Source organism: Excalfactoria chinensis, chromosome 22 (genome assembly GCF_039878825.1).
Source record: "Excalfactoria chinensis isolate bCotChi1 chromosome 22, bCotChi1.hap2, whole genome shotgun sequence".
NCBI classification, from domain to species: Eukaryota; Metazoa; Chordata; class Aves; order Galliformes; family Phasianidae; genus Excalfactoria; species Excalfactoria chinensis.
The window spans coordinates 1,706,644-1,734,508 of NC_092846.1; the positions used below are offsets into that span (position 1 = coordinate 1,706,644).

At 45.4% G+C, this 27,865-nt stretch overlaps 2 protein-coding genes across 2 annotated transcripts; both read right to left on the reverse strand.

Moving 5' to 3' along the window:
• Positions 1–295: 295 nt before the first annotated feature.
• ZMPSTE24 (zinc metallopeptidase STE24) lies at positions 296–6,911 on the reverse strand. Its single transcript, XM_072355673.1, has 10 exons — positions 6,749–6,911; positions 5,713–5,859; positions 5,045–5,131; positions 4,525–4,641; positions 4,208–4,360; positions 3,718–3,859; positions 3,035–3,195; positions 2,280–2,384; positions 1,851–1,994; positions 296–1,530 (listed from the first exon to the last, which is right to left on the reverse strand). The coding sequence occupies exons 1-10, from the start codon at positions 6,863–6,865 to the stop codon at positions 1,306–1,308; spliced, it is 1,398 nt and encodes a 465-aa protein (XP_072211774.1). The 5' UTR covers positions 6,866–6,911; the 3' UTR covers positions 296–1,305.
• Positions 6,912–7,818: 907 nt separating this feature from the next.
• On the reverse strand, positions 7,819–27,813 carry RLF (RLF zinc finger). Its single transcript, XM_072355675.1, has 8 exons — positions 27,567–27,813; positions 22,648–22,802; positions 18,377–18,458; positions 16,150–16,282; positions 15,363–15,565; positions 14,531–14,667; positions 13,479–13,620; positions 7,819–12,942 (listed from the first exon to the last, which is right to left on the reverse strand). Exons 1-8 carry the CDS (start codon positions 27,717–27,719, stop codon positions 8,263–8,265), a joined length of 5,685 nt encoding a protein of 1,894 aa, XP_072211776.1. The 5' UTR covers positions 27,720–27,813; the 3' UTR covers positions 7,819–8,262.
• Between the last annotated feature and the right edge of the window lie 52 nt (positions 27,814–27,865).

A 27,865-nucleotide genomic window follows, 5' to 3' on the forward strand; every position in this document is an offset into this window, starting at 1 on the left:
ATTTTCAAAACTATTATAGGCTCCTCCTGTAAAACTGTGTCCTAAATCCCCATCTGTAGTTCTTTAGCTTCCACAAAGCATACATCATCATCATCTCATGTTCCTGAGGCATCATCATGCCCACCATCTCAGAATGCGTTTCTCCCTGCGATCAGAAAAGCAGATCTAAGCTAATAGTAAAGCCTTGGAGAACATTCAGGCACTCAAAAGGATCTTTTCAAGTTCCAACATACAGCAGATCAGATTTTGATATGAAGTGTTTGCATTTATTCCGCTCCAACGGCACGGACAGACCCACGCTTGACTTCCATCTTTATTCAACAAGAGTAAACTCAATTTCACATCTCATCTGCCATGACAGACGCAGAAGCCACTTCTCCAACTACCCCTTTAGCCCTTCCCCAACCTATACAAACAAACCGTATCTTGGATTACTTGCATTAGAGTGACCACAGGCAATATTTTCTGTGTTCCCACAGTTTCAGTAAAGTCCAAATGAATGAAAAAACCCCTGCAGACCTCAGAATTTAAGTTCAATGTGGATGTGCTGCCCGAGCATCGGACCACTTCCATCTACACCATTAAATTAGGCAAAGGTTGACAGAAACGGAGGAACCGAGGTGTGGAAATGCTGTTAACCATTATGCTTACAAGCAAGAGGGGGAAGACCAAAGAACTTCACTTCTCCATAACATTCTTCTGCACCCCCAGAAGCAGAATGGAGGACAGCCCAACCAATACCAATACTGAATACAGAATAATCCTCATTTTCAAGGAGGCCAGGATTTATTTCTTCGGCTCTGGCTCATCCGTATTCCCACATTTCAGAGGAGCAGCATTTTTCCTTATGACAGACATGGATTTAACTCCAGCAGAAAAGCTCGTACTTGCATTAAACTCTTTTTAAACACGGTGACCAGGTAGTACAGTTATGATGTAAGAAACCCACGGCATTCAAAACCTCTTCAGTGAATGAAGGTAGAGACAGAGAAAGTTCACAGAGCACCGAGAAGGGGAAAAGGATCAAAACCAATGTAAAACTTAAGAAACAGGTGCCAAATCTATATGTGATACAAATCTATATGGAGATAAAAGCCAGAGCATAAGAGGCCTTGGCCCCCAAGACGTTATTCTAATGTAAGTTCCATCACTTTGTTTTTGGTTAAAAAAAAAACCAAAGTCATAATTTAATACTGCTTCAGGATTCTCAGATTTGTCGTGCTGTTAACATCACACCCGTCTTTAAGAGGATGCTCCTAACTTTACCTCTGGATGGAAGCGTTGTCTCTGCCCCACAGGCTCCTGTCACTCTTGCTTTGCATCTTTCAAGGCTTGAAGTCTTTCTAAAAGGGGTGGATGGGAATAGTGCCACATTGAAAAGATCCAGTCAGAAACGGGGAATCCTAAGTTATCTTTGTTTAGTTTGATCAAAGCAGAATACAGGTCTTTAGCCTTTCCAAGTTCCTTGGCAAATGCATCCGCTTGAAACTCAAACCGTCGGCTTAATACAGTCAAACAAAAGGAGAGAATCTGTGGAGAGAAATACATAAAAATTACCTAAAAATCCAACCATCTGCACTATTTACTGCTGTCGGTAAATAGCCACTGCTGTACCTTCCTTCCCCCACCCCACACATCACTGTGGCTGTAGATTGAGCTCACTAAGATTTATCCAGGCCACACACACAACTGGGAGCCTTACATGGAGCAGCAGCACTACGAAATAGCAGATAGAGCACCTAGAAACCTCCAGCTCCTCTCCACAGTAATAATACAGTCAACATAAAATTGTTATTTAAATAGGACAGCACTTCAGCACCCACATCTGAAAGGCAAGTTCAAAACCATACCTCATTGTAAGGTGAAAAGATAAACTGGAAAATAATCATCAATCCTATCAGGGTTGGCTGAGTCTCGTAGAAGCCAAATGCAGCAAAGAGTTCTTTTCGGCCAATCAGAACAGCAAACAAGAAGAAGCAGAGGAAGGAATTCATCTGAAGAATAAAATAGAGTCAGATTTCATAACTGGCAACTGTTCCTCCATTCTTCTGCAAGAAGCAAGACCAATTCTCCGGTTCATGCTACCCATCAACCAAATAGGGCAAGGGAAGGATGGCAGGGTACTGCATGCTCAGTAAAGATACAAACATGAAGATAAAAGGGAAAAAAAAGAAGAAAACCAACAAACCAACATTCTGTCCTGGAGCACAAGTATATCATGTGAACGTACACGTCTGCAAACAACTTGAAACAACCACCACCAGTTTGCCACAACTTACCTGGCTGATAATGATGTTTTTGACAGTATGACCTAGCTTCCAGTGACCCAATTCATGACCAAGGACAGCCAGAACTTCTTCATTTTTACATCCTTGCTTTTTATTCTGAGGGAAGAAGAAAGCCAAACTGAGCACAACTGAACCCATTTTTCACTTATTGTTTTCTTAAGGCACTGAAGTTTCCCAAGACCAGCACTGCCATGCTCTTCCATTCTACCAACACATACAAGCTCTTAGCAAGACCTTTTCAAGATGATATACAGAAAAAATGAAGTTAGGAGTTCAACAGTCTTTCTACCATGAGGCAGCAATGTCTTATTTCTATCTGTGCACACCTGGAACAACGCTGGAAAACTTGCCTTCCAAACTCTCCCCAAAGCACTTTTGCCTGCAGTAAGAGGCACTTCAATGATGCACTGATAAGCAAAAGCACTCCCTTCAAAGGGAAGCTTTGCTGCAGCAGTCCCAAGAGTAGAAACAAAAGCTAAAAACTCAAACAGGTCCCTCATTTCACCAGTCATAGGGAAGACCTATTTGTTAAGTGCAGGAAAACAATGGTTTGCTAAAGGCCCTGTGGACTTCTGAGGTCTCATTGGTGTTATTGGCATCCACTTCACAGTGATTCAGGGATACTTTGATGATGGAATGTGAGGTTTCCCACTTAGGACCCTTAGAACACAAGGGATAATCTCACCAGTAAGTAGAGCTAAACAACAGAATGAAAAGCAAAGGGAGGGTAGGGAAGCATAACTCACTTTTGTTTTAGACTTCGTTTCTTCATTCTCACCCTCTTCTCCTTCTACTGGCTCTTTATTCAATGCAGAATAATCCTCCAGGAGGGTGTCAAACAGCACAATCCGCTTATTCTTGAAGAATCCATAGAAGTAAGCATTGCTATGAGAGGAACGCTTAGAACCTGACAGGGAAAAACAGATCAGAGACCATAATTCAGATCATCCTGCTCATAAAAGCTTATACGTGAAATCTTAAGACAGAACAGATGCTTTCAAAGGAATTGCCAAAGTCCTGATACAGCACAGACATGCTCAAGCAAATGATTTCATGGGCTGAAGCGTATTTTAAGTACATTTTGTCTCTTCTACTGACTGAAAACCGTTCACAATTCTGAAGCTTTGGGGCAGATAAGGAAAGAGAAGATGAAGAGATGAACGACAGAGGTCAGGCAGTCCCTTGATATTGTTTGAAATAGGCAAATTCTTAGTTATTCTCATCTAAATTACCTGAATGGTGGACCTACAGGCTCTTTCTACTACTGACAGAATGTAGGCCAATAAAACCATCTCTTTCCACAGAAGACACTGCTTGAGTTGATCCCACTAAGTTCTCCAGGTCAAAGGAACTGTTCGCTCTGTTTTGCCAGGAAAACTAAAAATCCACAGATTTCAAGTTATGAAGTCTTTGTATTCAAAACCCTCACCTTCAACAACATACACTTTTGTCAATGGGAAGTCAATGCTCTTTGCCATGACTTCAATTTGTTGCTTGAGCTCTCCCTCAGGAAGCGGAATGAATTTATCAAACAAAGGAGCAATGTAGTCTGCATAGATTGTAACGAGCACCTGAAAAAAAGCCAAAATCGTGTTTAGTCTGAACTACAGGCTAAGGAACTGATGGTCTTTATCACAAAACCTTGCTGTGAGGTACCATATCTCTTCCCACTGGTACCAGATGCAGACTGATGCAAAATAAAATCTAAGACATCAAATTGGCATGGGCAGTTAATACGAGCTATTACTCCTGAGCAGGTGCAGTGACAACACGACAAACTATTTATTAAACACTGCAGACACTAAAACTCCCACGAGATGAAGATTCTTCCCCTAAGCTCTTTTCAGTCACGCGTTATGTACAGGTCAGCACATCAAGCCACACATTTGGAAGGAACCCAAACGTATCCTCATACTCACCAAGGACACAACTAACGTGAAGAGCCAGGCATAGATGAAGAAGTAATCTCCCCCTATTTTAATAATATAAAGCAGAAGGGATGTCACTGGCAACAGAATGCACTGTGTCACGATAAACTTCTTGATGGCATCCTTAACGAAAAACCCCAGTGTCTGCAAAGGAAAGACAGCAGTGACATTTACAGCATAAACACCAATGGGTCTCAGCAGTCAATGAGCTGATCCTTACACTGAACAAGCAGAAACAAAATAAGACAAATCATGAAACAACCCAGTGGGAATAGCAGTATTCGCACTGCCCGCTATACATGTAGTACCTGCTGATTGAAGCCATGTTTCTCTTCTATGACAAAAGTGTTATATAAACTCCATGGGAGACCAGTCAGGGCACTGAACAGCGTTGCGAGCAGCAGGAACACCAACGACTGAACAATCTGAAAACAAAAGATCTGATGTTTACTGAGCTCTACTGCTGTTATTCCTGCTGTCAAAACGGATCCCATGTCAGTGGTGTAACCGAAGCTGGTCAGAAGCTAAAGCTAGATGCATTCACAGGAACAGCATTTCTGAGTGTCAGATTACCGACTGCTGGAGCAGCCACCCTTACACCACAGCAAAGGAGCTGCTGCTTGATGCTTGAAAACTGTGTCAAGCAGCTGATCCAGCTGAACGGTCCTTTCTGCCCTTAGCTTACAGCACGCACAGACGGATCACATCTACAATACTTAAAATAAAGAAGCCCTAAAGCCCCATCTGCCAGCTCTGCTAGCCGAAACAGCGCTGAGATGTGGCTGACTCCATGTTTAAGGCTTTCTGTAGCATTTTAAGACTGCTTACCTCATATTCCGGTCCAAACCCAGCACGGCCTGAAATCTGACCAGACAGATTCCAGAGAAAAGGAATTCCTCCGCAGATAAGAATCATCTGGAAAGCAAAAACACAAACCACAGATGTGAAGCAGGCTGTCACCTCGTCCTGCTATGAGGTATGAGGTTTTCTTCCCCCTCCTCTTCCCCTGACCTTAGCTCTATCTTTTCCATATATGCGAGCACTCATTGCCCGCTGTGACTCTTAAGCTCCAGAGGGACCTATTGGTATTCCTCCTGTTCTCACAGGTTTGTCTTTCTACCTCCTGCTTCATTTGAACCTACAAATCAAAGCAGCTGCAGCCCTTCAAACACAGGAAGGGGCTTTATTTGTAATAATTGAAAATCACTCCAATACTCCTTCATTATTTGGAAAGCAGAATTGGCTCAGCTGTGCCCCGACGCATAATGGTTCAGGCTGTAGCTGAGCAGAATTATTCAGCACTGCACGGAGAAATCACACGCTATCTGACCAATCTTTTCACAAGGCAACATAGGCACAAATAGAGCCTGAACCACTCAGATCTCAGTTGGATGAGAGATGCCACAGCGCCAACAGCACGGGATCGCTCCAAAGGATTTCACCATTGCTCCACATTGAAAATCACCACCTGATGCTGGAGCAGCTCCGGTACTTACAGTGCCCTCCAGCTCTGAGTACAGCCCTGACCAGAAGCTGAAAGTACTTTTGTCCAACTGATACAGCCGAGATTTCTCAAACGTTTCTGAATCCATGATCTGTCCCAATTCCCACGGCACGTGTGTTGTTGTTCTGTACACCCGCCTCTGAAGAAGAGAGAAAGAAACTTCAAACCCACTTCCATTACTTTGAAGGGGAGAAATAAGACTGAGAGAAGTCACCGGTTGGAAGAGACCCTTAAAGGCCATCTGGTCCAACGCCCAGCAGTGAGCACCCACAGCTCCATCAGTGCTCACAGCCCCTCCAGCCTCACCTTGGGTGTCTGCAGGGATGAGCATCACCACCCCAATGAGCAGCCCATCCCGGTGCCTCATTGTAAAGAACTTCTTTATATCCAATCTAGATCTCCCCTCTTTCTGTTTGAAACCATTTCACCCTACTAAAGAGTCTGTCCCCTTTCTTACAGCCGCTATAGGTCTCCCTGCAGCCTTCCCTTCTCCATCTGCACAGCCCAGCTGTGAGGGCACAGCTCACATCCCGCTGCCATCCACCAGTGCCTCCCTTTGGGCAGGGCTGTGTTCCATCCTTACACCCCCAGCTCGTACTGAGCGTTGCCGTGCCCCAGATGCAGACCTTGTACATGGACTGAACCTGAGGCTCCGCTGTTCGCACTGCTCGTCCCGTCCGGGTCCCTCCGGTGACATCCCGCAGCGCAGGACATCGCGTCAGCAATAAGAACCGACACGGCGGAGGAAGGCGGGACGTCGGACCGCGGCGTGGAGGCCTCGGCGTGGCACAGCGCCTTCAGCCCACGGGCCGGTCGGAACCGAGAGGAGCGAGCAGGGCACGGACGGGCCCACACCGGCTCACACCGGCACCGAGCGGCTCCTTCAGCCCCGCGGCCCGCCCCGACCCCCGGCCATGCCGCGCGGAGGGAAACGAGCTCCGCCCGCCGGGCCCTCCACGCTCCCACCCGCCGCCCCCCGCCCGAGGCCGGCCCCAGCTCAGGCCCAGCCCCGCCGCCGCCCCACCGACCTGCCGGTGCGCCAGGAAGGCCTCCCACAGGTACACGGCCCATGAGAAGAGCAGCACGGAGGAGAAGATGCGCTTCTCTGCGGGCAGCTCTGCCCACAGCTCGCCGGGCAGCGCCATGGCCCCGCGCCGCGCTCAGCTTCCTCCTTCCGCCGCCTGCCCTGCAGCGCCCCCTGCCGGAGCGGAGGAGCGGCGCGGGGTGAGCCCGGCTCTGCGGCGAGGGCGGAGGAAGGGATGGGAGGAAAGCCGAGCGAGACCGGACCCGATGGGGAAGGGACTGAGCCGGGCTCTCCGTGGTGCCCGAAGCCACTAACGTAGCATTTGATGGACATCTGATGCTGCTTTCACTGCAGCATGACTGCAGGAGCGAGGAGTTTCTTAGCAACCTAAAATGCAAAGGAGCAGAAACTCCCACGCAGCTCCTTCCTGTGACTTCAGCAGAGCTTGAAGGGAATTCCCACCCTATTGGATAAATGCAGCTTTCAGTACTGAAGCCAGTCGTGTCCATTCAGTCCTATGAGCCCACAGAAGGCTCCTTCCCCCCTCACTTCATCCAGCCCTACCAGGAAACAATTATGTATTGAGTCAGTCCGAAGTACAACAGAGCTGCTCTCTATAATCATTAACATCCAGCCCTACGTTCAGGTGGAGGCAGTGATGGTACCAACAGGGGTCTGCCTGGGACTGATGCTCAACACCATCAGTGACATAACGAGGGGATCCTGGTGCACCATCAGCTCACACAGAGACAGAATTCCATCTCTAGGATTTGCGATGCCCATATAAACCACATAAGAAATGCAAACTCAATCATGATTTTTTAAATGATAAATGATTTGGAAGTTTGACATAAGGAAGTTTGTCCCACAGCCCCAGGCAAACTCTTGTGATGCATTTCTCTCTCACACAGAAGAGCTCCATCCACACCAAGCAGAATCCCTTCTTCCTGCTGGACAATTCTAGCATCTGTTTGGACATTGTTTACCAACAACCATTTTGGAGGATGCTTTATTTACTTCAGACACCCCTGACCCCAGGTCGAAGAAACAAGACCACACTAAAGATTTACTGTACAGTAAATAAATGGGTGAAAAATTGTAATTTATTGAAACTCATAACTCAAAAAATATAAGATGCTGTAGTGTACAATATGTTACACAAAGCACCCTCGGGTGCACATTCAAGTCAACTCCATCGCCCCAAACCCTGGTACCCCAGCACTGTTCCATACACAGTCATGCACATGTACGCTGCAGGAGGAAGCCTCCAGTACTCGGATGTGTTAAATAGCACCAAAATCAGCAGTCCATTGGAGAGAAAATAAAAGGAAGGAAGGGGGGGGGGGGGGGAGAGGAGGGAGCTAAATTAACTTGGCCAATGCTTTTGACAGATATTATACATTCATGTAATTAAACAGTCTAAACTAACCTAAACAGTGTGTACTGTGACAGCTACTGCTCTGACGTGAATTCTCCCCATTAGCAGCAGTGCAGGCAAGCTGCTCCGAGCAGAACTGCTCACATACTTCCCACGCAGAGCTCGTCTGCCTTTTTTGTCGGAAATAAATCTATGAGGGCAGTGGAAAATTTGGATCTTTCAAGAACGACTACAGGCCTTAAGTAATGGAGCTGCTTTAAGGCAAGGTCTCCGCAGCCCGTCAGCGCCTTGTCCAGGATTGCCCTCAGGTTTTCTAAAGAAGGGGCAGGTGAGGGCTCTGCCAACAAGGGCTGCATTTCTGTGAGCTGCCCGGGATCACTTTGGGGTACGACGACGCTTTTGTCGTCACTTGTGCAGCTATTTGGTGGGGAGTCCTTCTGCTCCTCCCCCTCTTTCTGCAGTGCTGTGTCTACGGGCAGCTGCTCGGGGGACTCCCATTCCACCACCTCATCAAAATCATCGTCGTCATCGTCATCTTTTCCCTCACTTTCCTGAATGAATTTTAGAAATGAAGACTCAAACCCCATTGGTTTATAAGTCTTTAAATCAAACGGTCTGGGAACGGGAGGCTTCTGAAATTTGTCTTTTGCAGCAAAAAGCACATTTCTTTTGGCGTTCTGATTCACCGCGCTATGATCGCATCCTTCTGCTTCTTTCTCCCTTGGCAGTTCTAATTGTAAACCGGATAAATAAGAGCTATTTTCTTTTTCACTGTTTTCAGAAAGCTCTTCAGTGTTCCCCGTGCCCGACTCCCTGACGTTATGCTCTTCCAAACAGCTGCTTTTGGAACCCTGGTTACAGTTTAAAGTGCCCGAATGCATGAAGGCACTCGTATCGAAGCTCTTGCTACTCGACGGACATCGATTTTGCTCCTCGCTGCTCACATCCTGATGCTGGCAGTCAGCGTTTGAAACAAGAGGCTTCTCCGTTTCTTGTGGACATTCAGGATCGGCCGATTTCTCCTCTTTCACTTCCACGTCTTTTTTATCCAGGTCTGAAGCCGGCTCAGAGCAGGACTGCTTTTCAGTCATTGTGCCACATTTAACGCAAAGAACAAGTTTCTGAATCCTCTGCTCTATGTACATGTTGGTCATCTGGTGTGTGCGTTTATAGTGCCTCAATATACTGCTTTCCAACTTTACGACAGACAGACACCCCACCACCATGCACGGGTACTGGGTCTGGTTAGAATTCTCCTGACACATTTGCAAGGCTTCCTCTTTAGTTTTGAAACTAAGCAAATGCTTATCTTTACTTCTGCTAGGTCTTTTCGGTTTCTCTTTCACCCCCTTCCCATTCTGCTTGTTTAGGCCAAAACCGCCTTTCACACAACCTCCCCCACCTTTATTTTTGTCTTGATCCTCTTTCTGATTCCCAAAGAGATCGTTGTAATATTCACTATGTCGGAAATAAACGTGCTGAGAATAGTGGCTGTAGTTTGTGAAAATCCGATTACAGCCGTTGAGGTCGCAGTGGATTTCAAAATCCTTGTTTATTTTCTCTCCACTGGCGTGTTCTTCTATGAGGTGCTGTTTCAGCTTACTGAAGGTACAAAACACAGCAGGGCACTGGGCTTGATTGCAAGCAAACCTTGCAGATTCAGTCCCAGCAAGCAGCTTTTGGTCATCCAATTGTTCATTGTGGAAGTCACTACAATGCTTAGCGAGGTCTTTAGAACAGAAAAAACGCTTACCACAGTCTTTATGTTTGCATGCAAATATTTTTTTACATTTGACAAGTTCCCTTTTTGTTCTTGCTTTGTCTTTTTCTAAGCAAAGCTGTTCCTTATTATACTGGTGAACAGTCCTGTAATGGCGAATCAAACCTTTCTGGTTGGTAAACGCAGAGTTGCAGCTTTTATGTATGCAATGAAATGGTTTGTGGTACTTATGCAGTATGTAACATAAGTTTCCTTTAGCAACTGTTCTTTTACTTCCTCTCCCTTCTCTTGCTTCCAGTTCTTCCCTATGGCCGTCCAGAGTTGCTATTTTAGATGATTTCCTTATGTTACCATCTGTTTCCTCACCGGACTCCAGATCTGTTTCAGAACTACATTCCTCCTTTTTAGGATGGCACCGCTGTTCCGATCGGTCAACAAATTCAACCTTGGTTGGACAGCCAGGTGTTGGAACAGCGCTGTCCGAACACAAGCCAACATGATCCATTTTTTCACCAGAACACACCTTGTGAGTCACCTGCTCACAGCCAATCTGATGCTTGTTTCTATAGTGAATCCTAAGGTGTGTTTTTCTCGTAAACGATCTTTGGCAAATATGACACTTAAAAGGCGAGTACCGATGCTGGAACATATTTAGTTGTAGAACCATTTCCTTGGAATAGTTATGCTTTCTAACATAATGCATTAAGAGAGCTTCTCTCGTCACAAATTCACACGTGCATCCCTGGCATTCGCAGAAGAACGGTTTAGCTGCCAGCTGAGTAAGGTACTGGCTGGGCAAGTTATCTTGCTGCTCTTGGAACTGAAGCTTTGAGGTAGTTGCATCAACTCCTGACTCTGGGCACCTTGAGTCTCTAGATGAACAGGACTGCAATGAGCCCAAAACATGCTTACTTCTGGAGGAACTCTGAATGTTAGAGTTTTTTAAACTGAGATGTTTTAAGCCTAACATGAGTTCCAACATGTTATCTTCAATATTTGATTCTTTAGAACTGTCATAAAAAGATGTTTCTGGAGAAGAAGGATATGTTTCTTCCTTGAAGCTGTTGTTTCCTTTAGCATTTATATTACAGTAAGAACTTTCTGGAGAGTCAGTATTTCTGTCTGACTTATGACCTAACTCTGTACTACCATCTGTAGGGGATTGACTTTCCGGGGCATCATTCAACAGATCAAGAATGTCTTTAGTTTTCACTTCCATACCTTTTTTACCTTTGAAGTTATACGGATGAGCCCTGCGGAGGTGTTTGTGCATACTTCTGGAGTTCTTGTGTGCAGAACAGCAGCCTTCGAAGCCACAGGAAAACTTCTTTTCATCAAAGCAAACTGCTGCATCGGAACATTGCTGCTTCACGTCTGCTGAATGGAAGACTCCTTCCTGGGACATGAGAAAGCTCGGAACTGTCTGACCGTGAGCCAGTGTTTCAATCAGTAAAGGAGGGACCTGGCCTTCATTCACTGAAGCAGTCCCGCTGTGGTTTCCACAGTGAAGACTGCAGTTACTTTCGCTGTCTAGATCCTCACTATCAGAGAGAGCTTCTTCTTTAATCTGGGGGATCTCCTCTGATCCTGTGGGATCTAAGGTTTCGTTCTGATGGGAATTTTCAGATTGCTCGAGCAATTGAGACTCTTCAAGTTTCACCTTTTGCTTCACTTCCCCGTTGGACACCGCGATATTGTGCACTGCAAGGTGATTCTGAAACTCAGTTTTTGAATAATAAAACTTTTTGCAACCAAAGAAGTTGCAGGTATACGAAGCATCCCTGAAGTGCTGCGCCTCATGGTGGTAAAGTTGCCCCAAGTCACTGAAAACAATGTTACAGCCGTTTAGCTCGCATTTATAACGAAGATCATCATGCGTTTGTTTGTGATTAAGAAGCTCATTAACTGACCCAAATCTGGCATAGCAGTCCATTGACACACACATATATGGTTGAGGTCCACAGTGCACGCGCTCGTGTTCCCGCAGATGAAAGGATGTCATGAAGTGTCGGCGACAGAAAGCGCACTTTTCCCTCCTGTTTTTCATATCCAAGTAGTGCTTCGCGTTCTCGTCGTTGTTTTGATGCTCGGCTTTCAGATGCACGCTTAAATATTTGAACTGTTTAAATACTCTAGAACAATCTGTTCCAGGACACGGGTAGATGTCTCTGTCTTGTAGCTGGCAATTCTCCAGTTGGCTGAACGTGACGTATTCCTGTGTATCATTGCCAAAGTCTTCGGAGAGCTCTGGTTGATGGGACTTCTCCTGAGGTGTTGGAGTGGGGCTGCCGGGAGCTGTTGTCTTTTGTGGTGATCTCTCTTTTTTTAGTATGATTTTCTTTTTAGGTCTGTGTGTTCTACTCGGTGGCATCTTAACGTGTTCCATTACGTGCGGTACGAAAAATTCCTTTCTCTTGAACTTTTTTGTACAGACCGGACACGTGTAAATGCCATCTTCCATATGCATCTTAGAATGATGCAGTATTCTAGCCTCTATACACTCCCTTTTGCAAAGCACACAGAAAAATTTGTACTGAAGCCATCTCTGGTACCGTTCTGAAGAACCAATTGGTTTTTTCACTCTTGCTTTTTCTTTATGGTAGTTTATCGGGTCTTTTCCATCATAATATTTGTGGTCTTTTGCCTCATCGTAATCACTGAAGAACGTTTCTAACATGTCCGTTTCGTTGATTGACATATTACAGCTTGCATCATCCTCAGAATCAGAACCTGCTTTCCCTAAAAGTTTAAGGCAATGTCGCTTTAAAGTCTTCCAGTCCCAGAATTCAGGATCAAATGGCCAATATGCTTTTAAAGCTAACAGCAGCTCACAACGGAGCGAGTTTGGAACCAGCGCATTTTCTTCATCAAACTTTTGATCCGGTTGCATGTAGAGCTCCTCCAACATATTAAATCCACTCAAAGTTGGCTCCAACAAGAATTCAGTAAGCTGACAAGCTCTTCGAACTTCAAGGTCTTCTGGTAAAAGGCATGCTATTGTTTTACACACCGACGTCTTCATTTCATCGCTTCCATTCGATCTGATCTGAAGGGCTCTCACACACAGAAGAACAGACACAGCAAGTCCTGCTTCTTCTGCCTGTTAAAAACAAACAGCCACAAACGTTACTTTCTTTTGATAGGTACATGCATTCCAGAGCTGTCCTCTGAAAGAACTACGTGACAATAGCATCCAATAGACTCAGAATGTATTCAGTCTTCTGAGTGTTGCAAGCCTGAGTTCACCAGCATCACCTACAATATTTTAAGCTACCTTATATAAGGAACCTGCTCAGCGAGGGGATCCATCTCACATTTAGTGCATTCTGTGGAAGAGTCACACTCACCAGTTTAGATGTCAGAGCACAGAATATCTCAAGTTGGAAAGGTCCCAAAGGATCACTGAGTCCAACCCCCAGCTCTATACACAGCCACACAAAAACCAGATCATGCATCTGAGAGCAGTGACCCAACACTCCTTGAGCTCCAACAGCTTGAGGCTGTGCCCACTGCCCTGGGAGCCTGTTTCAATGCCCAAACACCTGTGGTGAAAAATCCAGCTTGGCCCTCCCCTCTCACTGCTCCAATGAAACAATTCCATTCACATCCAGTGCCTCAGGAATAAAGGATACTTACTTCAGACTGTATGACTCTTATCAAGAAAAATAAATGCTGCAGAGTCTTGGCAATGATGCCAAACTGACGACATCTCTCCAAGAAGGAATCTAAAGAAGGATCTATTCTTCTCTGCAATTTGCTCCAGAAAAGCGTCAGCTCCCTGCAAAGAATTAAAAACAGAACATAAGCACGTTGCTGATATACACAACCTGCATGGAGTCTACACACTTTAGTGTTGATGGCGCGATAATTTAAGTGTTGACAAAAAACACTGCACTCTTCCATCAGGTCTTTATCTCCTAGAAATGCTGACAAGAACAGTTTACTGTGCCTTACTTCCATACGTGCATTGGATGAAAACAGTTTGTCTACCGTTATTCAACGGGTAAAGACAAGAGGATTTATTTTGTTTAATACAGACATCTAGAGTTGAACAAAGTGTTTGAACTCCCTTTATAGCCAAGAAAGAAATAAAAGCCATAACCACAATCGCAGAGTCTTAACTTTTTAGACAGAAACTCAATCTGGGCACAATGAGTCACAATACAGCTCTCCCGCAGGGCATGAAGCATAGCTGCTGACATCTGCATTCCAATGATACAACTCTTCCTCGGTGCTTTAAGACTCTAAATCTCTGAGATTTACAAATATCTGAAGTTCAGGAGTCAAATGGATGGAAATGGATGGGGTTGGTCTCTTTTCTGTTGTGTGCTGCAACAAAACAGGAGGCAACCAGGAAAATAAACTGCAACACAAAGCTCCATACAGATATGAAGTACTTCTTTACTGGGAGGGCAGCAGAGCGGTGGCACAGCTGCCCAGGGATGTTCCAGGACCACAAGGAGGTGACACTGAGGGATGTGGTTTAATAAGCAATATTGTCAGTAATGGTGGTTTTTATTTATTTTGCCGTAAATTATCTAAACAAGTATTTTAGCCTGATATATTTCTCAAGTTAAAAATACATCCACTTCCACTATGTACTTTTTGTACTTTATTAGCTTAATTCTCTCACACAAAAGTCACTAAGCAAAGTAGAACGAAAAGCAGCAGTAATATGTATGACTTACCAAGAGCAATACACGTTTGCTGTTTGAAGCTGATGAGTAAGGTATGTTGTACAAAGAATAAACGCAGTGTTTTCCTGCCCCTCAGACTCCAGATTACAAATGATGTCCAGAACTTCTTTGCAATCCACCTTTGCAATCTAAAGAAAATAAATTAAGAGCACACTTACAAGATAAATACATGTTTACCCAGTCAAAGGAAGCTGTCCCAAGCACACAAACAAAACGCTGTCTCCTTTTAATACACAGAGTTCACATCACACGTCTCAGCTACAGAACAGTCTCAAGAGTTGGTAGGAGTGAGCTCTGATTCCTCCTCAGCGTTACTTTTCTTTAGGACCCTCTTCCATTCGGGCTGTTAGCAAAATGCACACATGTAACATAAAGGCAATGCTATCTACAACACTCAGCTCTGCATTTTACAGGCATTCTGTATTTATTTCCTTTTGACAATTAAAACCCAGGTCCAAAAAGGTCAACAGACCTGCTGAAAAAGCCAATCCCGCGGACCCTCTGCCCATAAGCATGAATTCCAAACAGTCACATTCCCAAACATGACACTAAACCAGAACACTTCTACCTGGTATTTTATAGAGGTGAGACAGCTTGCAAGGCAAGGAAGACTTGAGACTTCCTTCAGCCCTTTCTTCTCAAACCAAGCTTTCACAGTGACAGTTAAAACAGAACTCACTGACTTACCTCCTTTGATGACAGTTAATACTGTCACCTCCAATAACTCATTGGATATATCGGAACTCAGTTGCTACACTCCTTCAGCTTCAGTTCTCAGTACTGCACAGATAAGCACCAAATAAAGAGAGACTGATTTACTAACCTCCTTAATGGAGTCCTCGTTAGGCAGCATAGAACACACACACGTGATGTAGGCTTGGCGAAAAGATGCAACATTTGCAATATCTGGAGAATCCGCACACAGCTTTGACAAGAAAGTGGCTTGCGGGATGCAGTTGGACTTCATCAAATGTTTTATTCGCATCTGCAGAAAGGAAGGCCCTTCTCGTGTAATCAATTTATTAGCTAGGGAAAGAAAAAAGCCTTTGAGAATGCATCCATTCACAGCTGACACCTCCCTGAAGTTGCCTCCCTTCACTCAAGAGTTCATTAAGACGTTGTGCAACGTGGCCAGCTCTCTTACAGAGTGCTATGGTGATAAGAAGGAAGTGTGTTCTTATACTGCATATAATCATGCACACAAATCCAGGAACAAACTCTGTCTGATGAATCAGAGAAGTGATGGAATTGCTGACACACTCCTGCATGGCACACATTAGACTCAGCGTTCTGCAGCCAAACAACTTAGGGAGCAAAAACTCTTCTTTTAGCGGAAAAAAAGAATTCCTTTTGAAAGCATTTCCTATTAATGGCATTTGTAGCATAGCTTCAGTGCAGATCTGGCAGTGAGGACACATTATTCAGTGTGCCAGGGAGAAAGTTTCAACCATAAACAGAACTGAGCAACACATGAATACACAACACACACATCCTGCACAAAGCCATTGGAACTGTAACTCATGTCTGAGGTCAAATCATTGTTTCCCCACCAAAAGTGCACTGGGTTACTTGTTAACAACTCCACCTCATTGCCAGCACCTCCTGCTTACCTTCCTCTGTTTCTACAGGTTGCTGAGATAGGATTTTCATAAGAACTGGGTTTTTCCATACTCCTTCCCTTGTGATATCCACCAGCACTTGGAGGTTGTTGTTCCCAAATTCCAGCAAAGCATCGTGTGAATCCTGAAAGAATGGAAAGAAATCGTTCAAAATCTTTGTTCTGTCAGTCTCAGAAGCTTCTTAAAGGACTCCTAATGAAACCATTCTACTCCACGGGCCACTTAAGAGACACCACATTAAAAACACACAGCTAACAGGTATCCTTCACCTCTTCCCCCTCTAATTATATACACCTGCTCTGAGTGTATCACAGCATACTCAACATGGAATGACTTGGGCTGGAAAGGACCTCAAGGATCAAGTTCCATCCCTCTGCCTTATCTATAATGGATAAACAAGTACTACTGCACCACCAAAGCCTGTGCCCACTTTTAAGTTGATACTGACCCATTCACCACCTGGACAGCTTTGTTTCCTAGTGACTGACAGGCTCAGAGCACGAGGCTCTTCAAGGAGGCTGAGCATCCAGCCAATTTGGGGTCAGTTAACAGAGAACGTGTGCAAATCTGTGAGAAAATCACTCCCAGCAAGAACTGCATGAAATAATGAAAAAGGACAACAGAAAGATGCACGTACTAATTTCAATCACCTTCCTCACATAACACACCAGCTGCGTAATTTTACATGAGCAAAAACCCTCTGCTCTGCAACTTGGGTTGTAACAGAAAGCATTACATCTGTAGGATGTAACAACAGTGGGACTAGAAATAGAAAGGACTTACTTTAGCAAGTAATACTTGATCAACCTGAATATGCCCTGTGACAAAAGGCTGTGGGTGACATGAGAGCAGTGTTGCTAACAGAGACAAAGGCTTTCAGTCTCCCACAGCATCTCCACAACTAACTTGTTACAACATGGAAAAGGGGAAAATAATGTGGGTGGCAAAATGAGCTCAGCTGCCAGGTTCAGAAGCTTTGTGACCAACTACACAGAGGCTGCAGAGCAGCTTCTCTTACTGGCATTTTTCAAGGGTCAATGCTGGGCTGACATTTCCAACATCTTTATTAATGGGTTGAATAGTGTGGAAGAGTATAATCTCTGCTGGTCTGTATCTCACACAAAACCTGGAGGTCAGCGGGCACGCTGAAGAGCAGAGCTGTCATTCAGGAGGAGCTGTAGGAAGGAGCTGACAAAGACTTCAGCAAGTTCCACGCAGGGAAACACAAAGTGATGCACCTGGCACATAACAGCCCAAGGACACAAGAAGCATTCGGATCATGCTCTCAGAAACATGGTTTGGATTTTGGGTAGTCCTTCATTGAACTCAGTAATCCTTGTGGGCCTCTTCTACCTCAGGACATGCTGTGATTTTTATGTAATTCAAGATGTTCACAGCTCTGACTGTTGACAAATTGTGTCACATACACAAGACAAAGAAGAACCTCTTAAATCACACACGCTTAATGCAGCAATACTGCAAGAGATGGCTTTAGGAAGGCACTAGTTCTCAGCATGCATTACATAGAGCAGCGTGACTCAAACATCCCTTCTGGGAACTATTTATCAGAGAAAGAACCTGCATTACAGAGTTTTGAGCTCTGCAGTTCCACAAGACACACAAGCACAAAAGACAGCTCCTGAATACACAAACTCATCTACAGACAGGTATGGGTTACACCCAGAAAGCACTGTCCAATTCACAAGTGCCAAAGATACAGGTACATTTTTGAGCATCATACTGCAGTAGCTGAGGTTTGCTGCCTCTTAGTGATATTGATCCCAAGTCCCTCCCTGCTACTGTGTTCCATCTGAGCCAGAAGCCGCTGCCTTAGACTCAATAAACACACATCGTCTGCTGCCTCCCCTGCAGCAAGATGTAACTGCAGCACAAAAATATCACACAACCATCAATTCGAGCAAGGCTGAAGTTGCACTACTGAGCAGACTGTTGCCCTCAGATGATGACATTCAGTGATCCAAACAACCAGTGCAAACAGGGTGTCTCCCTAACAGCAGCTCTTCTCTAGGACAGCTCTACTCACCTCTGACATCACATGCTAAATTGGATCAAAGTATATAGAGTGCTGTGTGTGTTTCTTATTAAAATATGTAACCAAACGTGAGTTAAGACTGAATAAGGATTTTTTTTTAAAAAGAAAAATATATATTAATAAAATATGCAAAATTGGGAAAAAAAAGAAATCCAGAACACTTACCTGTATGGACTGATGGAATTCTAACCACACCTCATGTGGCAATTCACTTTCAGGAATTGAAAGGAGCAGCTCAAAACAACTCCTGGAAAAGTAAGAGGCAAGTGAGCAAGTTACCCAAACAAATCCTGTTCTTATGATAGATAACATTTGTGACAGACATTAATTAACAGAGGAGTGACACTGAAATACATTTTGCTGTATAAATCAATTAAAGGCCAACACCAGGCCCAGAATCAGGCATTAGTTGTCAATACAGAGGAATATTCCTTCTCACTGTGCACAACCTGCCTGGGATAAGATTGCTGTGGTCAGAAAGGAAGTCTGTTCAGTGCAGCTTGGGACTTCATACTACAGAATTCCTACTCTTCTGAAATGGAGGAGGAAGTCAGCCCTAATTGCTGATCCTTCATGTGAGCTGTCAGGCTAATGCCTGTTTTTAAGGAGAAAAAAAACAACAAGGAAATGACTGTACACATTTAGAACATTCGTTTTTCTTTCAGGGGAAAGGACTGATTAACACTGGCCAGTTTCTTTGGAGACAAAGCAGTAAGGCTGCTGCCTACACTGCTCACAATTGGGGTTATCTAACCTCACGTTGAGCACATGGACAACATAAACTCCAAGTGCTGCACTGAACAATGTCACCAGGCCAAACTATGTACATCAACTACAATGCAGTGCCTAGAGACACCACAGTGCTGTCGTACAGCAAAGAAGCTCCCGCAGTTCACATCAATACTGAGAAAGAAAATCAGCCCAGGTCTCCCATACAACAAACAGAATAATTGCTCTAAGTTAGACCTACATCATTCAATAGTTCTAATTCGTGTTAATTATTGCTTAATACCTCCTCTCCCAAATGGTAATTAAAAGACCCATAACGTACTCCCCAATTTCACTTTCTTTATTCAGCAGAGCAACTCCGGGCCAAATAAAGCCAACACTTCATATTTGCATACAATTATTATATCACCACTTTTATAGACAGCAATTTAATTGCATTAGAGAATTGCATTAGGAGAGCAGCACGTATAGTCCACCTGCAGCCAGAAGTTACTCTGCATTTGTTCTGAGCTGAATTAACCCTTAAGGACAGAGTGGTAGACCCGAGTTAGTGAATTAAATTACAGCAGTTTATTAGGCAGAATAATGCTGTGTTAGACATGCAAAGACAGCAAACTACCACACCTGCTGCTCACAGAGGTGCTATGAAAAGCAAGAGCTCTCCTCCTGGAAGCAATACATGGACTCACTGCTCTAACCATAGTTATTACTACTTAGACATTCAGATCTCCTCTCTTTCAGTGGTTGAAAAAGCACATAAAACACCTTGCGGAAGGTGTGGAAATGCTGAACTCCCCTTCAAGTGACTGCCTTAACAGCAAGGACTGAGTTGGGCAGATACTCCTCCCAACCCCTATGATCCTGTGCTTTGCAGCTGTGGAAATAAAGCATCCTCAATCCTACTTCATCCAAGTGCCACAGCAAAGACCATTCCTTTTCCCTCACATTCACACCACATGAGCAGCACCGCAACCATTCCAAGCTTTCCTTCTATTTTCTAATGTTAGGCAATGGACCAGAACATCCTCACGCTGCACCAGCATCAATTGTAAGGAGATGATGGGAAGGAGTATGAAAACACTGTTGTGTCTATGACAGCTCCCAGAAGCCCCATCAGAACAGCACGCTTCCATATCCCTAACCAGGTTATATTCCTCCTCACTCACAGAACTTAACTTTCACCTCTAATTCCCTGCCTCAGCTCCACTCTCCTTCCTATTTAAACTTATATAGAGATATGATGGGAGAGCTCAGAGTGAGGAAAACAGCACATCCAACAACCTGTGACACAGAACTACCCACGACCTCACACGTTGTCTCTTCCATTCTTCAGATTCCTCTCAGCTGTAACCATAACAAGAACACGGTGATTCTACCACACCAGCCACACAGTCAGCCAAGTGTACAAACCACACCCCGACAGATGAAAGAAGCTGAACCACTGAGCCCACATACAAAGACAGGAGGTAAACTGTTAAAGCTAAATGAGCAGGAAGCAGCAGAATAGTGACTAAGAAAACAAACAAAACAACAAACAAACCCCAAAAGGATGTGTTGTTTTTTTACCCCAAAAGCAGTAAAAATGACATTAAAGCCATTTTCTTTAACCCTTGACAGCAGATCTGGTAGAGCTACTGATGGTGCCCCAATGGTGGTTGGTAAAACAGTGGGACTTAGAGGATGCCATTGCCACAGCAACTCCTGTCTGGTGAAATATCACCAAGAAAAAGTATCTGCAGAAGCATAAAAATGGATAAAGCCATGCAAACCATCATCAAAGCTGTGAATGGCATCACTCCAAGGGACTGAATCATTGCCAGTTCGTGGAGCTCCTTACAAGTACTGATGCTGCTTATGGGCCATTCTTTGTTTTTCTGAAGGAAGGTGGCTGGGTTGGGGTAAAACATTCAAAAGATCTTACAATCCGGGGGATGAAATCAAAGCATTTATGGAAACTGAAGGAAATTCCGTGCCAGAACTTGAGGTTTAAAAATGGTGGATGGATTTAATCTCTCCTTTAAATGAGTGAAATGTGTCTTTGAGGTCAAAAATCATCTCGGTGTTAAGCTTTAAACTAATGTGAATTATGGCAAGCTCAAGTGATGGCAAATGATTTCATGCATTTTGATGCATTGGCTGGAACAGAGGAAAACACGCAGCCCTGCTTTCCATTCTGATAAAGCAATCTGAAAACAGTGTTCAAAATTGCTGAGAAATACAACAATTTTTGGTATATTTGAGACTCCATTTTCAGTTGACATTAATATACGACCTGCCAATCTTCAAGAGGAACATGTAGAGTTGCAAATCAACTCTAAAACCTGATCATGTCTCTTAGCATGGGAAGATACCCCTCACTTCACAGTCACACCTTATTCATGCCATCACCTTTTGGCAGTACATCCATTTGTCAGCAACTGCTTTCATGGATGCAGCACAGGAAGAGCAAAATTACATGAGAAATCTCCGTCAGCACCCTGAGAGCTCACTGAGAGCTGCAGCCACTGCTATCAAACCAGGCACTGATGCTTGGTTACACAGCTACAAGGTCACATATCCCACTAGTGCTGAGGTGTTGCTGTTGCTCTTGTTTTAATAAAACATATATTAGAAAATAAGTTATTTTTTGCAACATTGAGATATTATATGCGAGGCCCAAAACAATCCCTCTTCACTCAATGCAGCCTAGGTTGGATTGGACAGCCATGAGCTAAAGGATTTAGCAGCGGAAGCCTTCAGTTTCCATGTCAGCATCTTAAATTAAACAAGAGGATCACAAAGTAATTCAGGAGAGAAGGAATCTGATTTTATGTATTTTTCTCACCTAGACAGAAGGAGAAAAAAAAATAAACCTAGTTCACATTTGCTCTTAACTCCAAATATTAAAGAAAAAAGAAGCATCATATGGACATACCTGGTTCTGAAATGCTGACTGATATTGCAAGCTCATACATTACAAAACAAGTGCTGTAAAAGCCTTCTCAAAAAGAACACCAGCCCTCAGATCACAGAGCAAGCCAGCTACTGATAACAGAAAAGTCCGCTTACTGAAAGACTAAACTACTCATATTTGACAATCAACTTTAGAGCCAAGGTTCAGAAACTTCGTCCTTCTGCCCTGAAGGGAACTTCATCAACAAGGAACAACCAGTGTGCTGCTCTCCTTCTCAGCTTAAGGCCATTAACTGATGGTTCTGGGAGCCCTTACACTGATTCTCACAACCACAAACAGCTTCTCTGCACTTGAAAGTGTCTGTGAGGAAGTTAAAGAACTTCCAACTTTGCTTCCACCAGTAAAGACAGGACTAAAAAGGAGAATTGCTTTGCAAGAATCATTCTGCTTTCAGAAAGGGATCTCCTTGTAACTTCCTTGCGCTACAAGCAGGAGGACACACAAAGTCAGCAACTGCACAGAGACTGATGCAGGTTTCTTCATCTACACATGAAAGTCTGGCATTAAAGATTGTGTTCAATGAGGACTAAGCTTTTTCTACTAAAAAAAATAACTTTTAGAAGCTTTATGAAGGAACTGAGTCTTCTGAATACCTTCAACACCTACCCAGGTATGGAGGAACAAGACAATACATCCTAAACACAGCTGTCAGTTTAAGTCTTAACGCTGTATTTCAACACCTCATTTGTCAAGTACTGTTTATGCTTTTGATTTAATTAACCTTAAAACATTAGTGTACCAACTTAACACTTACAGCACCAGCCTGCCCAGCACCAAGAGAACATCCTCACATTCCGTGGTCAAGTAAGGCCGTGCGTTTGCAAAGCTTTGGATGGAGATCCGATAGACTTCCAAGAAAGGTAAAATATGTTCTGATGCGCCCCGACTGCCGGCGTAGTGAAGAAGGGTCTGAAAGAAAATGGGGTTTTTGTTATTAGTTCTCATAGTGCACTTTAACAACGGCATGCAATGCCAGGTAGGGATGGTGGGTGAGTTCTGAGAGTGAATTCTTATTCTAAAGGAGGGCTTCTTCTGTACAACTGACACAAAGGGCAGATCCACAAATGTAACATTGGTATCACAGAAGCAACAAGGTTGGAAGAGACCTCCAAGATCATCCGATCCAACCATCCACCTACCACCAGTACTGCCCACTAAACCACATCCCTCAGTAGAACATCCCAACACTGAGATTAAGAGCATCTACCAAGCTGTACTATATTAAAGACACACATATACCAAAACAACAAACACGAGGCCATCAGTAGAGAACTATGGAGTCCAGATCACACAAGTATGGACCCATCTTCCAAACACAGTCGCACAGTACTGAAGAAGTCACCTAAAATCCAGCCTGCTTTAAGAAAACAATGAAGTTTCATTTCCTCAGCTTCTTAAACCTTCAATCAGTGCTGCATTGTTTTCCTACTGACCACTACATAACACAGAGCAGGCGGGGTGGGCTGAGCTGAGGACAGCACAGTCCTGCTTCCAGGTAGCACCTCCTCTCCAATAACAGGCACCCTACAGCCATGCAACTGGTGTTCTTATCAGCTACAACCTCCTCCAGCCCAAACCAGGCACCAACACGAAGGTCAGATGCAAAGAAGAAAAAAAAAGGCAATGATGCTGGACTTGCTGGGCTTTGGGCAATCCTCGGGGCCAAGACTGTATGGGAAAAGTTCAGTTGTCGTAGAGGTGTTTGGTCAAGTCCCATCACTTCAGGTTGTGCCTCTGACAATGCGTGGTTACATTAGATTGTGACAGGACATTGCTGAACAGGAACGATGGCGAGCATGCTAAAATAAATGTAGTCATTACAGTGGCCAGAAAGTCCTAAAGAGTTCAACAGAGCAAGAAATAAACAGCCAGCTCCATGCTGCTCTGTGCACTGCTCAGTGCTGTGTCAGTAATTAACTATTCCTCAACAGTCCTAGGGTCAAAATATAACGTAGGCATCCACTCAACCAGCACAACCACATGTGATCTTCAACAATGAAATCTATGGAAGCATTAAAAATAAGACTGCTTTGCAGGCTATTCTCCCAGAACTCAGTAGCATAACCCCTGTATTGAATTCAAGTATAAACTAACCCAAACCACGATGCTTTAAAGAGGCTGGAAGTTTACAGAAGCCATAAAGTTTACAGAAGCCATCCTTAAAAACCAGACAAAACTCATTAAGAAAAGCAATGAGTTACTAATGATTGTTTATTAGTGTAAGTGCCTCTCTAAGAAACTGGTGAGGGATTTAATAAATGAAATAAGGCATCAGAAGAATTACAAAGGCTGTCAAGCCTTAATTCCTTGAGATACTCGAGTGATTGATGACTATCATGGAATTATCTATGTAGAAACCCTGCTAGGAGCCTATCGTTATAGTGACTGCAGAAATAGAATATCCTGATGGCTGCACTTGTCTAAAAGTACATCCATTAACGGCAGCTTACCCAATTTAGTACTTGGCCATGACAGGCAGGTACATCATTTCCAGGCTGGAGGGGCTCTGAGCATCACATGGAGCTGTGGGGGTCCCTACTCACTGCTGGGAGTTGGACTGAATGGCTTTTAAACGTCCTCTCCAACTCAAACGATTCAGTGACACTATGATTCTACAGCAATACAAGGCCTGTAAAACATTCTACAATGTTTCCCAAGAGTTTACTAGAAAACAGCAGAGCCTTCCTGTTAGCCCTGTCTTACAACTGAGGTCATCTGAAGTCAGCAATTCCTTAAGTAGCCAATGACAGGAACTTCCCCTGGAACAGATATACACTGCAGCCATCATTACATCCTCTTTCCTTTGACTACAGTTATAGATGTAACCAGAGTGCCCTGCAGACAACAGAGGCCACAAACATCCACCTACAGCACAACCCACAGACTGACCCAAGCCCTCGGTTCTGCACTGATTCCCAAGCAGGTATTGCAGCACTGCAGGGCATAGGTGCACTTCTCACAAAGCTGTTCTTACAACAGCTTGGAGTTTAACATAAAGAAAGATATCTCCTCTTTAACAGACCTGATCACAGCTGAAAGTCCTCCAACATTTTCACCAACCCAACCGGTGCTGAGGATCAGCAGATGAGATTCTTTGAGCTCACCAATACTGGTCCATATTTACAACAGAGCAACCTCATGCACACAACCTGATCCTACCACTCGGTGTCTGTGTACATACAGACTTACCCCAACAGACTTGTTCCTCATAAGGTGCAGTGCATCACAACAGCTGCAGAGCCAACCCACTATTTAGGTGCCGAGACACTTAGTTGTGTCATCCTGAACACTCCTCTTCCTCTCCTGCCCAAGAAGACAACATCACCAGACATTGCCCCCAGAAAGAACTGCAGGAAAGCAGCACAAGTTTCTGTGTCGCCAACACTGCTTCCCTTTGCACAGAGCTGTCTGGATGCTATTTGGTTCACCATCTGTTGTGCCCTGACAGCATCAGTTGCTCCCACAGTGCCAGATGTACCCACAGGATGACAAACCCTCAAGTATTTTAATGGCCCTCACCACAGCTACACCTCCAGACCCTACTTAAACACAACTGAAACGAGTTTCTCTCTAGGCAAGACCTGCAGCAGTTCGATGAGCTCATGACATCAGTGGTGGCCTGCAAGCTGTTAAATACCTCAGTTCAACTTTCTACTAGGTTTAATTCAGAAGCAGCCATTCAGTTTTACCACTGGAGCTCCATGCCACATCCACAGACATCCCCAGTTAGAAGGGGAAGCCATGATGGAAAATCAATACCCTCCCACAGCAGTTTGACAGCACAACAACATCACAAACCCACACCCCACTGGAGTGACTGGGTGACAGCCCAACAACTGCATGTCCTCCCCTGGATCTCTAAGAGAACAATTATGACAGTCAGAACTATCCAAAACTGATGACAGCACTCTTTACGTTTATTCCGGATGAGCAAATGAATACATGTGTTGGTCACCTTGACAATATCTGCTGCAATGAACAGCACTGGAGGTAATTGTTGCAAAGCCTTGAACAAGGCAGAAGTAACACATGTTACAGAGCTTTCCATGTCACAGATCTCAGTGCACACAACTTGGGAGATAAACTGCAGTACATGTGAACTGCACCCTGAAGCTTGCAAAGCACGAATAGCAGAACCTATCAAACCTTTCCAGCTGTGGTAAATTCTGAGCACCCTCACTAAGTTTGCAGACAGCTTGAAGTTGGGGGAAGCATCAATCTGCAAGAGGGCAGGAAAGTGCTATGGAGGGACCTGGGCGGGCTGGTTGCTGGGCTAAGGCTGATGGGATGAGCTTCAATGAGACCGAGTGCTGCACTTTGGGCACAACAGCCCCATGCAGTGCTACAGGCTTGAGGCACAGCAGCCAACAGCTGTGCATAGAAGGACCTGGGGGTGCTGGTGACACTCAGCTGAACATGAGCCAGCAGGGTGCCCAAGGAGCCCCATGGCATCATGGCTGTGCCAACAGCAGCGCAGCCAGCAGGAGACCATCCCTCTGTGCTGGCACTGCTTGGGCTGCACCTCAGTGCTGTGCTCATTGCTGGGCCCTCATTGTGTTAAAGACATGGAGGAGCTGGAGTGTGTGCAGAGAAGGGAACAGAGCTGTGAGGGGTCTGAAGCACAGCACTGGGGAACGGCTGAGGGAATGAGATGGGTCCGTCTGGAGGAGCTCAAGGGAAACCAGATTGCTCTCTACAACTACCTTGTTGTGGGGAGGTGAGGGTTGGCCTCTGCTCCTGGGTAACAGATGGGATGTGATGGCCTCAAGCTGCACCAAAGGAAGGTCACGTTGGGCATTAGGAAGATCTCAGAATCAGCAGCGATGCAACGGCAGAGGCTGCACAGCGAGTGATGGAGTCACCATCTCCAGAGGGGTTCCATAACCGTGGGGAGGTGGCACTGAGCTCCATGGGCAACAACACTGCGGTAGGTGGATGGTTGGACCGGATGATCTTACAGGCCTTTTCTTACCGACCCTACGACCCCCCCCCCAAAACACAGCATGGCTGAGCACTCAGCCTACAGCAGTAAAACAAAACACAGCATGGCTGAGCACTCAGCCTACAGCAGTAGAACAAAACACAGCATGGCTGAGCACACAGCCTACAGCTGTAAGCCAACCCTGTGAGGATGACACATTCCAGACCCACATGAGGCTGTTGGGCACAGTCAGCAGCTGGTGCTGCCCTTCCATTCAGAAAGGAAGGCCGGGTGTGAGCAGCAGCTAACAGGTTGGGTTTTAAATCCAACAGCATGATGTTACCGCACAGCTCCCGCAGCAACAACTCACTAACCGCAGGGGTTACTATGGCACAAAGAAGCAATGCCCACCGTTAGCCAAGGGTAAGAAGTGAACGGCTTCCATTCACAAATGGCTCCTTACCGTCGTACCGGCATTAAAGCTCCGCTCACTGCCCGTAACACCCACACGGCGCTGAGCTCACACCGTCCCCCCCATCACCACCCCGAGGCCTGGCGCGGCCCAGAGGCGCAGCGCCCCGCGTCACCGCACCCACAGCCCCGCACCGACAGCCCCGCACCGCCGGCGCCCTCCCGGCCGCAGCTCCACGCCGTGCGGATGAACGTCGCTCCCCCCGCTCGTGCTCCGCCAACGCCCGCCGCGCTCCCGTTACCGAACCGCAACGGCTCCACCGCGCCGTGAGGGCCCGTACCTGGCAGAAGCCGCGGCAGTAGGCCCGGGACGACGCCTCCGAGACCTCCTGCTCGCACAGCTCGGTCTGCAGCTGCCACAGCCGGCCCCGCAGCGCCGCCACCAGTCGCGCCATCTCGGCCCGCGGAGCCGCCTCGGCCTCAGCGTCCGCCATCTGCGCTCGGCCCCGCCGCGCGTAGGCACGGATCACGTGACGGCGCCGCCGACCTCAGCGGCCCGGGACGGCGGCACGTGACGCCGCACGTGACGCGACGCACGGCGCGTCGGGCACGTGACCGGAAATAGCCGACCGGGGGGGGT